The sequence below is a fragment of the Aquarana catesbeiana genome, linkage group LG13, assembly GCF_042186555.1.
Source record: "Aquarana catesbeiana isolate 2022-GZ linkage group LG13, ASM4218655v1, whole genome shotgun sequence".
NCBI classification, from domain to species: Eukaryota; Metazoa; Chordata; class Amphibia; order Anura; family Ranidae; genus Aquarana; species Aquarana catesbeiana.
In genome coordinates, this window is record NC_133336.1 from 47,674,825 (window position 1) to 47,690,685 (window position 15,861).

At 42.2% G+C, this 15,861-nt stretch overlaps 1 protein-coding gene across 2 annotated transcripts in view; it reads left to right on the plus strand.

Moving 5' to 3' along the window:
• Window positions 1–15,861, plus strand: part of FRMD6 (FERM domain containing 6) — a 250,182-nt gene that overhangs the window by 201,449 nt on the left and 32,872 nt on the right. For both annotated transcript variants that reach the window (XM_073610059.1, XM_073610058.1), the window contains exons 3-4: window positions 781–871; window positions 8,551–8,630. In XM_073610059.1, coding sequence (XP_073466160.1) covers window positions 781–871; window positions 8,551–8,630 — 171 coding nt within the window. The remainder of the gene's footprint in view (window positions 1–780; window positions 872–8,550; window positions 8,631–15,861) is intronic.

The window sequence follows — 15,861 nt, forward strand, 5'->3', positions numbered from 1 at the left end:
AGGAGCGTTTCTGCTGGAAAAACTCTATAAAAACTTTTTTTTTTCTGCTCCTAGATGCTGAAGCTGAAAAAACGCTAAGAGCCTAAAGTAGTGTGCATGGACATATAGGGTAACACTAGTTTAGCTTCTAGGAGCTTAAAAAATGCTAGTTTGCATGGAGCCTAAAACCGATATAGTTTCACGTTAACACACCTTTCACACTGAGGCGGTTTTCAGGCATTTTAGCGCTAGAAATGGCGACTGTAAATCGCCTGAAAACGGCCTCCCATTCATTTCAGTGTGACTTTTCACACTTGGGCGGTGCACTTGTAGAACATTAGGAAAAGTCCTGTAAGCAGAACTAAATCTGCTAAATCTTTGGGGCGGTGTGGGAGTGGTGTATTTAGCGCTCCCAAAACGCCCTGCCCATTGACATGAATGGGCAGCGCTTCCAAAGCGTCTGAGAAGTGCTTTCAGAAGCGCCACAACACGGGCGCTTTTAACCCCTTTCTTGGGGTTAAAATCGCCCCGCTAGCAGGCGAAAAGCGCAGCTTAAACAGTGCTAAAGCGCCGCTAAAATGAGCAGCCCATTAGCGCTAATGCGGCCGCGGCCCCAGTGTGGAAGGGGTTTAAGTGACCTTTGTTTCCTTTTCTGTAAACCACAAACAGTTCAAGTACATAAAGTGTTTCTGTGAAAACCATGGCTACGTCCACTGTGTATAAATTTTATTGCCTTCTTCTTCTTTTTTTTTTTTTTTTTTTGTGATGTAACGTAACTTTTTTTTTTTTTTTTCTTTGCAGGTTAAAGCACTTTGCCAGGAATTATTAGTCCAAATATGTGACCTCCTCCGGTTGAAAGATTGCCATCTCTTTGGACTCAGCGTAATTCAAAGTAAGTTACCTGTTTGTGTCCAGTCCTCTATCATATCTTGGCAAAGCAGGTCTGAACCTAGAAAATTAAAAGCTCCCATAATGCAGCTAGAGCTTCTGTTCTGTTGCTTGTAAATTGTTTGGTGAAGGGGTAGGGTACAGACATACGCTTTCATAGGTGTTATGCTAATGAAGAAACGGCACAAAGGGCACATGACATTGGCGCACTACAATGTAAATATCTCCTAAACGGCGCACATTTAGGAGATATTTACAGTACCTATAGGTAAGCCTTATTCTAGGCTTGCCTATAGGTAAAAGTTACACAGAGAGGTTTACAACCACTTTAAGGCCCCTTTCACACATGCTGTCCAATCAGGTCCCCCTGTCAGCTATTCAGGCAGATCTGATCGGACACTCTTTTCATCACTATGGAGCAGCGGATGTCAGCGGTGACATGTCCACTGACTGCTATCCGATCCTGTCCACCAAATCCAGGTGGATGGTGCCCCTATTTTCCATCTGTCTGGCGGACATAGAGGACAGCGGGGGCTCTGACAGGTCCGTCTCTGCACAGTGAGCGGAGATGGACCTGTCATCCGCCTGCTCAGCGGAGATCAACGGATTGATCTCCCACCAAGCAAGCGGAGTCCGTGAAAACGGACGTGCCCAGCATGAAAGGGGCCTAAAGAGAACAAAGATCTAAGGCATACATGCATGCGCAGGTGAGCGTTGATGCATAAGCCATCAGCATTTACAAGTCTGCAGCCATTCACTTGTAACAGGTTCTATGAAGGGGGAGAGAATCCTGTTACAAGGGGGTAAAACCGTCTGGGGCTGAAGTGGTTAAAGCCTAACTCCGGGCAGATTTTTTTATTTTTTTTTTTAACACACAGCCCCACTGCATGGGTTAATTGCTTATTTTGTTTAGCGGTAAACACAGAGCCTATACTCACTCACTCGATCCTTTGATCCTCCAGAAAAACGGTGCTCCCCCCACATCCAGCGGTGGACTGTTCTTGACATCTTCATGACCAGAGCCGGTCTATGGGCATGATGACAACAGGAACATTCCACCACACAAGAACACTAGACCACGAGGGGGGGTAGGAGCGGAAAGGACCAGTCTTGCGCTGGGAGCATCAGAGGATTAGGTAAGTACATCTCAGGCTCTCCGAACCCCTAGACAGAAATGAGCAGTTAACCCTTGCGGTGCCGACATAGAAAACAAAAATTGCCCGGAATTCAGCCTTAAGAAAAATGGCACCCAAACGTGTGTTGCTCATTTTTCAATACACATTTGTGATCCATTGAAGTCTATAGAACCAAAAACCAGAAAAAAGTGCCTGGCCTTTTCCATAAAATGCACAGATGTGGACGTGACCCATAGGAAACCATGTTAAATGGACTGCAGTGTGTTTCTGCAAAACTTTTGAAAACGCAACCTACATCGGTTTTGAAATGTCAACCTGCATAGGTGTGAACCAAGCCTTATGCCACGTACACCCGATCGGAAATGCCGCCAGCAAAACTCCAATGAGAGCTTTTTGTCAGAAAATGTGACCGTGAGTATGCTCCATCGGTCTTTTGCTGGTGGAATTCCAGCCAGCAAAAGATTGGGAGCATGTTGAAAATGCGTTCGTCTGTATGCAATTCGGAACGCGCAAAAAATCACGCATGCTCAGAAACAATTCGACGCATGCTCAGAAACAATTCGATGCTCGGAAGCATTGAACTTCATTTTCACGGCTAGTCGTAGTGTTGTACGTCACCGCGTTCTTGACGGTCGAAAGTTCAGAGTACTTTTGTGTGACCGTGTGTATGCAAGGCAAGCTTGAGCGGAATTCCGTCGGAAAAACCATCCAAGATTTTTCTGACGGAAATTCCGATCGTGTGTACGCGGAATTAGGCCTGATTCATCCCTATGCATTTTTAGTGCTTTTTGCGTTTGGCAGATTTGCACTACAGAACGTGTTCCATAGGAAACCATGTTAAATAGACTGTAGTGCAAATCTGCAAAATGCAAAAAGCATTTAAAATGCATAGGTGTGAACCAGGCCTAACACTGTTGGAGGGAATTATAATCTCAGACAAATTGTATCATCGTATCATTTTCCATCCTGTCATTCTTCAAATGTCATTTTTTAAGGGCAGATTTGAATCTGACTTGCCTGAGATTATGATGTCATCTGACAGGTTTATACACCAGGCCCTATATGACCTGATTCTACACTTCTTAATGATCATCGGTTTTCTTTACCCGGAGTACAGTCTTTCTGAAGTCAAGACTGAAGGAAAATTAAAATGACAGTTCTATTTATATAAGGACCTTGTCTTTCACCTTTCCAATAAAACCCGAGCAGGCAGAGAGTGATAGAAAAGGTACTATTACCTTGTCTATAACATCCCCGGAGTTAATTACGAAGGTATTTATCTGTTCTCTCTCAGCACTCAGGTCAATTATCACCAGCCTGGACACGTCTGGTGTCTTACATGACCCCGATCTTATCACAGAACAAATCGCTGAACAACCTATCCAGTCATGCTGGGCTGTCAAGTTCAAATTCTTTCTCCCTTTTTTTTTTTTTTTTTTTTTTTTTTTTTTTTTTTTTTAGTATACTTAGTGCTTGGAGTGTTTCTTTTCTTTTGTGCTATTTATAAAGTAGTTTTTATTTGAAGTGGACTTTTCAGTAAATGTACACATCGGTATGAATACATTCCTGACTTGTCACAATACTCTTTTCAAAAAGTGCGTTGGTGGAGCGCTGGACCCAATAATAGCTCGGCCCACACTTCTTAACCCCTTCACGCCTAAGGGTAAAACAAATCTTAACCACTTGCTTACTGGGCACTTAAACCCCCCTCCTGTCCAGACCAAATTTCAGCTTTCAGCGCTGACGCACTATAGCGCGGATCTGAAGTTAATGCCTAAGAACAATTTCGCAACTTTGACATGTCACTTTGAATGACAATTGCGCGATCATACAACACTGTACCCAAATGAAATTTTAATCATTTTTTTTCACAAAAATGGAGCTTTCTTTTGGTGGTATTTAATCACAGCTGGGGTTTTTATTTTTTGCTAAACAAACAAAAAAGTTGGAAAATTCTGAAAAAAAAATCTTGTTTCATAGTTTGCTATAAAATTTTGCAAACAGGTAATTTTTCTCCTTCATTGATATGCGCTGATGAGGTGGCACTGGTGGGCACTGATAGGCTGCACTGATGGGGACAGAAAAGGCGGTACAGATGGGGACAGAAAAGGCGGTACAGATGGGGACAGAAAAGGCGGTACAGATGGGGACAGAAAAGGCGGTACAGATGGGGACAGATAAGGAAGCACTGATAAGGTGGCACTGACGGGGACAGATATGGCGGCACTGACGGGGACAGATATGGTGGCACCACTGGGTGGCACTGATGGGCACTGGTAGGTGACACTGATGGGCAGCACTGTTGATGAGGCACTGGTAGGTGGCGCTGTTGTGCACAGGAGGGCACAGATGAGCTGGCGGCAGCTCTCTTTGATCGGAACCGATGTCCCTCTGACAGCAACTGGTGATCGACTTTTTTTTTTACCGGCTCTGTTTACATCACATGATCAGCTGTCATTGGCTGACAGCTGATCACGTGGTAAGGGGTCGGGATCGACCCCTTACTCCGATCTGTGATCAGCCGAGTCTCTCTACCTAAAACACACACACTAAGGGCACTTTCACAGTGGGGCGTCGGCGGTAAAGCGCCACTAGTTTTAGCAGCGCTGTACTGTCATTTTAGCATCGCTTTTCGGCCACTAGCGGGGCGCTTTTAACCCCATGCTATCGGCCAAACAAAGGGTTAAAAGCGCCGCTGCTGAAGTGCTTTGCAGGCGCTTCGGCAGCGCTGGCCATTGATTTCAATGGCAGGGGTGTTTTAGGTGTGGTGAATTCACCGCTTCCACAACGCCCCACAGATGCTGCTTGCAGGACTTTTTTTTTTCCTCGCCCTGCAAGCACACCGCCCCAGTATGAAAGCACTCCGGCTTTTATACTGGGGTGGCTTGAGAGGCGCTTTACAGGTGCTATTTTTAGCGCAAAAACGCTTGAAAAGCGCCCCAGTGTGAGAGCAGCATAACTGACACTGATGCTAGTTTCTAAAGATAAAATCCTGCCCGAAATATACTGACCCTGACTTTTGTCCCAAACACTAATGCCTGGTACACACCATGAGATTATCAGACAAATGATCGTCTGTTTTTTTTGTTTTTGTTTTTTGTTTTTTGCATGCTAATCTCAGATCGAACTTGAAGCCCAGGTTCACATTGATGTGATTTTGGCATGTGATTTGACATGCTAGGCACCCTGGTTGAAAAAGAATGATTCAGAGTTTTCACTTTTCTGCGGTGTGCCCTGTGAATGGCGGTGTTGATGTAACACGTGGAGTTCAGGGTGAAGAATAGAGACAGCTGAAGTCTCCCTGATGGTGGTGTCCTCCAGGACTTACATTCCTGGGCCTGCAAATTCCAGAATTACCATCTACAGCAAAGAGCTCTTTCTTCATTTACAAGAAGAAACAAAATGCTTATGTAGGCAAGCTTGAAATTCAGTCAAAGACCGCACAAGATTTGCATGCGTTCCCTCTGTTGCTAATACAATTCTAATTTTACTGTATTTAAAGCTAAACTCCGAGCACAAAAACTTTAATTTCAAGGATCTTCCTTAATTTCCACAAAGGGTAAAAGTCCATTTGGTGTGCCCCAAATTCACTTGCAAACTCAGATATTACCTTATTTTTATTTATTTTTTTGGATTTTGGTGTGATTTCTATTTTTATGGTTTTGTCTGTTTTGTGTCAATGTTTTTTTCAAATAAAATAATAAAAAGGATTTGATTTAAAAAAAGATATTACCTTGCAAAAGTAGCTTTGACAAAAAAAAAAAAATATATATATATATATATACTTTTTTTTTTCTTGTATTTGTCTAGAAGGAAGAAAAAAAAAATGAGCTCTTTTAGCAAATTTTGGCAGAGTGTTCCTATATCTCTAAATGGGGCAAGGATGGCTGGGCCTCCAAATATAGATAAATATACATTCAGTCATGGATACAAATAGCTGGCCGCACACTAGCAGATTTTTGAACGAACATTCGTATGAAATTGCTTGTACATTCGATGAGTGAATAAATGTTTTGCACACTCTCAAGGGCAATGTTTTGAAAGTCCTCCAAAATTTTGTTTGCTTATAACATTCAAATACACTGTTTAGAAATGTTTGTTCAAGATTTTCCATCCTGCTCCTCTGAATTTTCTTATCACTGCAGCTGAAAGCGAACATTGATTTGAGCTCTATGATTAAGCTCCAAGGGGGGCAGAGTGAAACGCGTTGGGGACGTCGCCTGGAGGGAGCCCAGGCTGAGATTGCCATTCATTCCAATATCAGTGGGTTTGCATTGATGTGCGCCTTCATGGGATCCATCCTTTGTTCAACAGTTGTTTGGAGCCAAGACAAGCTTCTTCTTTGGCCTGCACTCAATGGTGGACAACAGGATTGTTATCCCTTGTAGCCTGAGCGGCACACATTTTCCATTATCGTTTCACGTTGATTTGACCCCACTAAAAATTAGAAAATCGAACAAACGTTTTTAATACAAAATACTTATTCATCCCAAAGGTGTTCTATTGGGTTGAAGTCAGGACTCTGTGCAGGCCAGACAAGTTCCTCCACGCCAGGTTTCCCCACTGGGGACCCAAACAGCAATAAAAATATGAGAGGTTCATAGGCTTGTGCAGGTGGTGTGCCTGAGTACATCCTAATTACTATGCATGGTACTGATTTCCTCCTACTGCCGGGGCCCCCCCTCCCTGCCCTGCAGAGCTGCTGACGTCCCTCCTCTCTTCTCCCCCCAGCTGCTGAAGGGGATGTTTCAGGATGGATGTAATTTTAACAGCCATTCCTTTTCTACATGGACAGTGAACACACTTGCTTACTGTATCCATTCATAACTATACTTCAGTTTGTGAATGAACAGGAAGCCACTCAGTACAGAGCACTTCCCATTCATTCACTGTACAGTGCAGCTGAGGCTGCAGAGAAAGGCATGTGTGTTTGAGCTTTGGAGTGCACACCCTAATGCAATAGGCTGCGCACACCTATTGAGGGGTTATAACCATTCTCCACTCTCTCAAACAAAAAAATTAGGAAATACAGGTTGACTGGTTGACTAAAAGCCTGACCTTAAAGCCCTCAGTCTGTGATTGGATAGCAAAGGAGAAGCAGAACACTGATAAGGGCAACATTCTCTTTCTTCCTATCTGCAAAAGAGTCTTATAGTAAAATCAGAGTAAGCAATTTCAGAGCAAGACTGAAGGGAGGGCTGGAGTTCAGCCTCAAAGTGTATCATTGATCAAAATGTAAAATCATATATTCTATTCCACATTGTATTTCAATTATTTCTAGCCTACTCCTATTAGTCTGATCGAACTTGAAGTTTGTAAATTTACTTTGTGACGATCCCCACACATTTACTACCTTGAGTTCTGTGACACGTATTCATTATGCCCTGTAAATAGGCACTGCTGTGTCACACATTTCACAGAGCCTTTGTTTCATCAGATTAGGTGACCCGTCAAATTTTGTAACGGAAGTGACGTTCCGTCGCGGCCATCTTGGTACACCCTGCAGTCGCCCACAGTAAGGATACAGTGAAAAGGCGGCAAGCGGACATCTTTTTATACCCACTGGAGTCATGCATTTCACACTCATTTTTACCAGTAAACTGAGCTTATATAGGGAAATACAGGATTTTTAAATCTGATGTTTTGATGTTGAATTTTAAAAGCAGCGGCAAGCCTGCTCATCTCACAGGTTTGCTAATCTGACAGAAGACTGCTGCTTTTAAAATTCAACATCAAATGATTCTGACGGATTTTAAAATCCTGCATTTCACTATATAAGCTCAGTTTACTGTTAAAAATAAGTGTGAAATGCATGACTCTGGTGGGTGTAAAAAGATGTCCGCTTGCCGTCTTTTCACTGTATTCCTACCGTGGGTGACTGCGGGGTGTACCAAGATGGGCACGACGAAACGTCACTTCCGTTACAAAATTTGACGGGTCGCCTAATCTGACGGAACACCTGCCTTCTGAATTACAGGAGGTGCTGAGAGGAGGAGTTTCAGGAGGTGGAGTCACTACGGGAATCACTTCTTACAGGCAGCACTCTACCATGGGATATGTAGTCCTTAGAAATGTAAAATAAGCAGCAGAGAAGAAGCTGCAAAGCATGTAGAGAATCAAGAAAGTTGTGGAAAGAGACGACCAGCAGACACAGCACTCCCAACATTTTTTGATTTTTCAAATAAGCTTTTGTTTGTATTATTATTATTTATTATTATAATAATAATGCTGATGTTCTCAATTGAAAGTGTAGGCTGTGACTATAGGTCTCATTTAACTGCAGCAGAGGAAAGGAGGTCTTTGACCTGGCTATGCTGTCTGGCAGGGCTGTGTAAATATCAGAAATGACTGGACAGAAATACAGATCCTCTGGCAACGAAGTGCTTTTGCATGTAACTATTGACCCAGAGTTCAGCTCTAAAAAAGCTGTTTGGTATCAAATTTTATTTATTAGCAAAACATTTTTACAAAAAAATTAAAGGTTAAAAGAAGAAAAAAAAAGCTGTCTCATAAGCCTGATTGTGCTTCCTCTGTGCTTTCTCTGCAGGCAACGAGCATGTGTACATGGAACACTCGCAGAAGTTGTACAAGTACTGCCCCAAGGAATGGAAGAAGGAGACCAGCAGGGTAAGTCACTTGACCCAACGTGTTTGCTCAACACATTTCTTGGCTGTGTTTTGATGAGGAATTTCACTGCTGGAATAATCCATAAGAAACTTCTTCTGTTCCAAAGATTTCTTGTGAGCTTATGTCAGAAAAAAAAAAAATAGCCAAGACCAGTGGCGGCTGGTGCTCAAAATTATTATTTTTTTTTTTCGGGGGGGGGGGGCGCAAACGAACTGAAAAATTCTGAAAATACTGAAACAAAAACATCAGTTGCAGCCTCACTGTGTCCATCGTATGCAGCCTCACTGTGCCCATCGTATGCAGCCTCACTGTGCCCATCGTATGCAGCCTCACTGTGCCCATCGTATGCAGCCTCACTGTGCCCATCGTATGCAGCCTCACTGTGCCCATCGTATGCAGCCTCACTGTGCCCATCGTATGCAGCCTCACTGTGCCCATCGTATGCAGCCTCACTGTGCCCATCGTATGCAGCCACTGTGCCCCCCCCGGCCCACCCGCTGTCTGCCTGGCACTTATACCATTGTGGTGGTGGGTCAGGCAGCGGGACAGGCGGTGAGCTGTGGGACGGCGATGGCTCCTGTGTGTCCTCCCACTCCTCCGTGTGTGTCTTCTTCCTGTATTACTTGGCGCCAATGGGAGCACCTGTGCCTCCAGCCAGTCAGGTGCCCGTTATAACATCCAGGCCTCCTAAATGGCTTAGAGGCAGTTCTGTGTTAGCAAAGCAAATATTAATTTGCTTTGCTAACACACCTGGGTGCGCTGCGAGCGCAATGGATTGTGCTCGCAGTTCACATTTTTGGAACACCTATTAGAGCCTATAGCTCTAATCAGGTGCTTCAAAAACACCCCCCCCCGCCGCTAATTCAAATGCCTGCCACCCAAAAAAGGACCGGACGCCTGAATAGGGGGTGTCTACAGTGGCCTTGGATAGATTCAGGCAAAGTTGTAGAAAGTCAACCATCACTGCAGCCCTCCACCAGTCGGGGCTTTATGGCAGAGTGGCCCGACGGAAGCCTCTCCTCAGTGCAAGACACATGAAAGCCCACATGGAGTTTGTTAAACACCTGAAGGACTCCAAGATGGTGAGAAATAAGATTCTCTGGCCCAATGAGATCAAGATAGAACTTTTTGGCCTTAATTCTAAGTGGTATGTGTGGAGAAAATCAGGCACTGCTCATCACCTGTCCAATACAGTCCCAACAGTGAAGCATGGTGGTGGCAGCATCATGCTGTGGGGGTGTTTTTCAGCTGCAGGGACAGGGCGACTGGTTGCAATCGAGGGAAAGATGAATGCGGCCAAGTACAGGGATATCCTGGACGAAAACCTTCTCCAGAGTGCTCAGGACCTCAGACTGGGCCGAAAGTTTACCTTCCAACAAAACAATGACCCTAAGCACACAGATAAAATAACGAAGGAGTGGCTTCACAACAACTCAGTGACTGTTCTTGAATGACCCAGCCAGAGCCCTGACTTCAACCCAATTGAGCATCTCTGGAGAGACCTAAAAATGGCTGTCCATCAATGTTTACCATCCAACCTGACAGAACTGGAGAGGATCTGCAAGGAGGAATGGCAGAGGATCCCCAAATCCAGGTGTGAAAAACTTGTTGCATCTTTCCCAAAAAGACTCATGGCTGTATTAGATCAAAAGGGTGCTTCTACTAAATACTGAGCAAAGGGTCTGAATACTTAGGACCATGTGATATTTCAGTTTTTCTTTTTTAATAAATCTGCAAAAATGTCAACAATTCTGTGTTTTTCTGTCATTATGGGGTGCTGTGTGTACATTAATGAGGAAAAAATGAACTTAAATGATTTTAGCAAATGGCTGCAATATAACAAAGAGTAAAAAATTTAAGCGGGTCTGAATACTTTCCGTCCCCACTGTGTGTGTGTGTGTGTGTGTATGTGTGTATATGTGTGTGTGTGTGTATATATATATATATATATATATATATATATATATATATATATATATATATATATATATATATATATATATATATATATATATATATATATATATATATATATATAATATATTTATTTGTATTATATTTATCCCCATGGTAGTATCCAATCATTATATACTGTACAGGCAGTGTGTTTAATGTATTCCATTTTTATTTACTGATTTTATCATGAGCAGATATACGGAATCACCTTATTAACAGAAATTGAGAATGTGTTGCTGGCAATAGAAGCCAGCATTCTACTCTAGAAGTTGATCGACTTGCCAGAAAGTTTGTTTTATGAACCCCATAAATGGAATCTGCAGAATTGCCCCCCCTAGTGGTTTCAGGCCCGCAATGTGCCTTCTCCATATTGTCATTTTAAACATTTCAGCAATGCTCTTGATTCCACAGCTGAATATATGTGATCTAGCTTTGGCTATGTGAATAGCACGCCACGTATAACTTAGACATTTGTATGTCATTAATCCAGGGGCCGTATAATATGGAGTGCTGCATGCTTAGGGCTTGAGGTCATCCTGTGTTTTTCAAAGTGCCAGTTTCATTCCCCAACAACTGTCACAGGGAGCTGGAACATGTTACAAGGATGGGATCCACATGGAGGATTGAGATCAGCTGTTGGTTTTTAAACATGTAGGAATTACTGCCCTGTTACACAAGCTTGAGCATTAGGTCACACCGTTGGCACAATCTGTCCACGAAGGGCCTTCATGATTTTACTTAAAGGCTTAGGCCCCTTTCACACTTATACGACTTCAAAGTCGTGCGATTTTACCGCGATTTCGCGGCCGCTATTTTGCTGCGATTTTGCCGCGATTTGGGAGCAGTACTACTTTGTACGACTTTGCCACAACTTTGGCATTAACCATTCTCAGCTTCTGCTTACAAAGTAGTGCTGAAATCGTGTCTATATTATTCAGGTACGATTTCCATGCTACTTGAGGGTTTAACATTGAGGTCTATGGTGTACAAATCGTATGGAAGTTGGACCAAAGTAGTGCAGGGACTACTTTGAAGTCGGCACGACTTAAAGTCGTGCCAATATGAATGGTAGTCATTGAAAATCATGGAGAATGACTTGTGATACGATTTTGCAGTACAAAATCGTGGGACAAGTCATATAAGTGTGAAAGGGGCCTTAGCCCTCCTAGGGATGCTGGTGAGATGTGGGTGCTGTCTGTTGGATACGGTGGTGAGTTCTAGGTTTTTACACTTGAAGGAGAAGGGACACCTATTGTGCAGCAGAAGGTGTGAGACTATAATGTGGTAGGAAAAAAGCTAGGAACTATGGTCAGGACCTTTCATCCCCATTATGATATGGGGTGACTTGGCCATTTCATAGTCACCATGGCATGGGGTGACTTAGTCCACAGGACTCTGTATTGAAAAAAAATATTCTGGTTGGTTTGACCATATTCCTAATCCCCTGTGTCAGAATATAGTTTACCGTTTTTCTTATTCAATCTTAAACTGCAGTTTAGGAATGGAAATGTTTACATTGTTACACTGGTCCAGCTTGGACCAAAGTAAGTATGTATGTGCCATGTTAAAGAAATCAAATACATTTCATACCGCGCTCTAGATAATCATATACATATATATATATACATACATACACAATAATGCTGAAAATCATAAGTGAATTCATAAAACATATGTGCCAAAGCACTAATGGTAAATGTCCATATAATTTCTAAAGAAAAATTAAATCCAAATTAAATGTCCATGATTCTCCTGATGACGTCAGGCATTACTGCCGAAGCGCATCTGGTCATAGGGCACATGGTACGTAACTTCCGCTAGTTGGAACGCTGGTGGAAAGCAAACGGCGTACCTGCATGCTTTTTGAATTGGGCAAATTGTTTTTACAATGTTTTATGCCAATGCTTCGTATGGAATAAAGGGATTTTTTTTTATATTGCACAATGAGGAGCCCCTTCTTGTTATGTCTTAATATATGATCAATCGTTGGAGTATATCCGGCTGTGGACCAGTCTCCCTTCAGAAGGCACACTCCTATTGGTATCTGCGCTTGGTCTTACTATCTGTAATGGGTGTCAATTTCTTCTGGTGAGTAGATTGTTTGCCTGGTGGTGGTGGAAGACGTTATCTCACCCAGTTCGTAAGGACTCTCATCACTCACGTTGATAGATTTTGGTGGTGGTTCACGGACATTTAATTTAGATTTAATTTTTCTTTGGAAATTATATGGACATTTACCATTAGTGCTTTGGCACATATGTTTTATGAATTCACTTATGATTTTCAGCACTATTATTGTTTATGTATGTATGCAGGGCTTTTTTTCAGGGGGAACTTGGTGGAACTCAGTTCCACCACCTCTGGCTCAGACCCTTTGGTGCCTGCTCACCACAATCGCTTGTAAACACAGAAGTCTGGTTTCTGTGTTTACAAGTTGCAGCTCTGCACTCTGTATGTAATGCAATTCTGGTATTTAATGCCCCTTTAAGACCCTCCTACTGTTTTCGTGAAATTTGACTGAACACACCCACTATTTGATGTGATTTGGAAGGTGTGTGTAGGGGGAAGGGTTTTGTGGGGCTGTGGTTAAGTTCCAGCACCTATTGTTTGAGGGAAAAAAGCCCTGTATGTATGTATGTATGTATGTATGTATGTATGTATATATGATTATCTAGAGCGCGGTATGAAATTTATTTGATTTCTTTAACACATCATTAGACCTTTGGTCTCCATACCATCTGCTCCTTTAAAAGTTAAAAAGTCATTTAGCACAATTTATTCACATTAATTGTTTCCAAGGTACGCGGCTTATAGGTATTTCCTTTTTTTCACTATGTATGTGCCATGCCTGTAAGATTTCCATGGAAGATTGAAATCACTGTTGTAGGCACAGGTACTACAGTGATCCTCGCTAGCTTCTGGGTCCTGTACCGAGCAACTGTCTTCTGCATTGCTAGCACTGGAGGATATCCTTTCAAAGAGTACTGGATTTTCTCAATGAATGCAAAGTGATTTCTGACTGGATGAGGTGGAGAGGTGGGGCGGTGATATCACAATCTCCATCATGTCCAATGAGAGAACACTGTGTATTAACTGAGAAAATGCAAAGTATTCCATGAATGGCACCCTTAACAATCAAGCAAAGTACTGTATTCAGTAAGCAGCAGGGCAGACGCTCAGCACGGGACCTGGAAGCTAGTGGCAATCACTAGTAGGTAGTGTCCACTACAGTGATTACCAGCTTCCACGTGGATTCCACAGGTATGATGCATAGAAAGACCCAAAATAACACTGGTGAGTCAAAGACTCTAAACCGGCGCTAACACAAATTGATGAGCCAGAGTCTCCTGGTGGTTGTAATTTCCTTTTAAATTTGGCTGTCAGTGAACGTAACAAATACGAATTTATCCGAAGTTAAAAATTATCAGAAATAACGAATGCTGCATATAAACAAATGGAACTAAACAAATTAATAATAAAGTTTTTATTGTTATTTATTATTATTAATTCATTATATTCCATTCGTTTGGATACGGCATTCATTATTTCGGATCATTCGTAACCTTCGGATAAATTTGTATGTGTTACGTTCACTAACAGCCAAATTTGAAAGGAAACTACAATACCTATAATTTAATAGTTACTAGTAATAGTAGTTAAGTTATTAGTTAACTATTATTTCAGATTTACGAATTTCCGAATTTACAAATTTACGATTTCACTAATTTACAAATGTACATTAGTAAATTGCAAATGTATGGATTTACGAATGTATGAATTTACGAATTTACAAATTTTACGAATATTCGGAAAAATTTGTTAAATGGGTTTTCGTTAATTCCGATATTCGCCGAAATTCGTTAAACGAATTCGGAACGAAACGAATTGCACATGCCTAATTACAGGCAGTCCCCGAGTTAAACATCCAACTTGCATACAACTTATACTTACAAACGGAGGAAGACAACAGGAAATAAGAGTAAATCTACCCCTAGGAAGGGAAATTCACTCCTGTAAGAATTATTATGGGGAAAAAGGTGTCTCCACTGAAGCTTTATCACCAATCCTTGTTTCCATAACAACCCAAATTTTTCAAAATTCATTTGTCAGACAAAGTGAGGTGAAATCTTCTGAACAGGGGCACAGACCACAAAACAAACATTACAGGGGTCTTAACCCTTCCCTGTGCTATCCAAAAAAACTTAAAATTTTTTTTTTTATTTTACACTTAAGAAATGTACCTGTTCCAACTTGCATACAAATTGAACCTAAGAACAAACCTACAGAACCTGTCTTCTTTGTAACCCGGGGACTGCCTGTATATGCTCCCTATACTAAACAGGCAGAAGACCCTTACTACCTGGTGGAGCTACTCAGAGGACATTTTCATTACATAATGGGGGGGTGTTCAGCTTAAGTCACTGTTCCAGAACAAGGATGCATGTAAAGGGTTTCCAACTTTACACTGACTTACCAAGATTCAGAAAGTATTGAAGCCATGTCAGTAATGGTTTTAGCAGGAGGTTAGTAATGGCAGTCCCTGTATTTTTTCTTACTTTAAACTGCACCCACAGTGCATTCAACAAAAGAACAGATTAGGGAGGGTCGGCTCTGCCCTTGTTTTTCCAGTTATGAAAATTTAGAAATGTAGAAATAGTACTTTCCATTTATCCAACTTGGGTCAAAAGTTTTGTATGTGTTTAGGATTGACTTGGCAAGAGTAAATACTCCTGTCAAGTTTTTAGTGTTGTCTATGACCTCATTGGGTAGATTTTATACTTCCTGTCCCTCTAACAGCAGAATAAGATGTAAGGGATGCTATGGCCAATGGCACGGGATGTCAGTAATAATAACTTTAAAGAGGCTCTAACTCTTTCTCACTTTTGAAAACGTGTTTCGTTGCAGTCTGTAGCAGGATGTAGCTCCTCCTAATGTTGGGATGTTTATGCCAGTTACCAGGCTAGTAACCTCCATGAGTTAATCGCAGCAGGGCAGGTTTGAAACCCATGTCCCTTGCTTCAATTGATGCTACACAACCTACCAGGCCTTTGTCAGGGACTTAAACAATTATTGTACAACTGAAATGGTTGGGGCCCCAGTCCTGTGGTTGGAGGCTGGGTCTGTCAAGGGGCCGTTCTTAACACCTGGCCCCAATACACTGGGGACATGGGTTTCCAGACATGTGGTCCATTAGGTGGACAAGTCACCACCAGTCCCCTGACTGTTTCAGTCTTTACACCTACTTCATATTCCCCAGGTATAGGCCACCATAAAT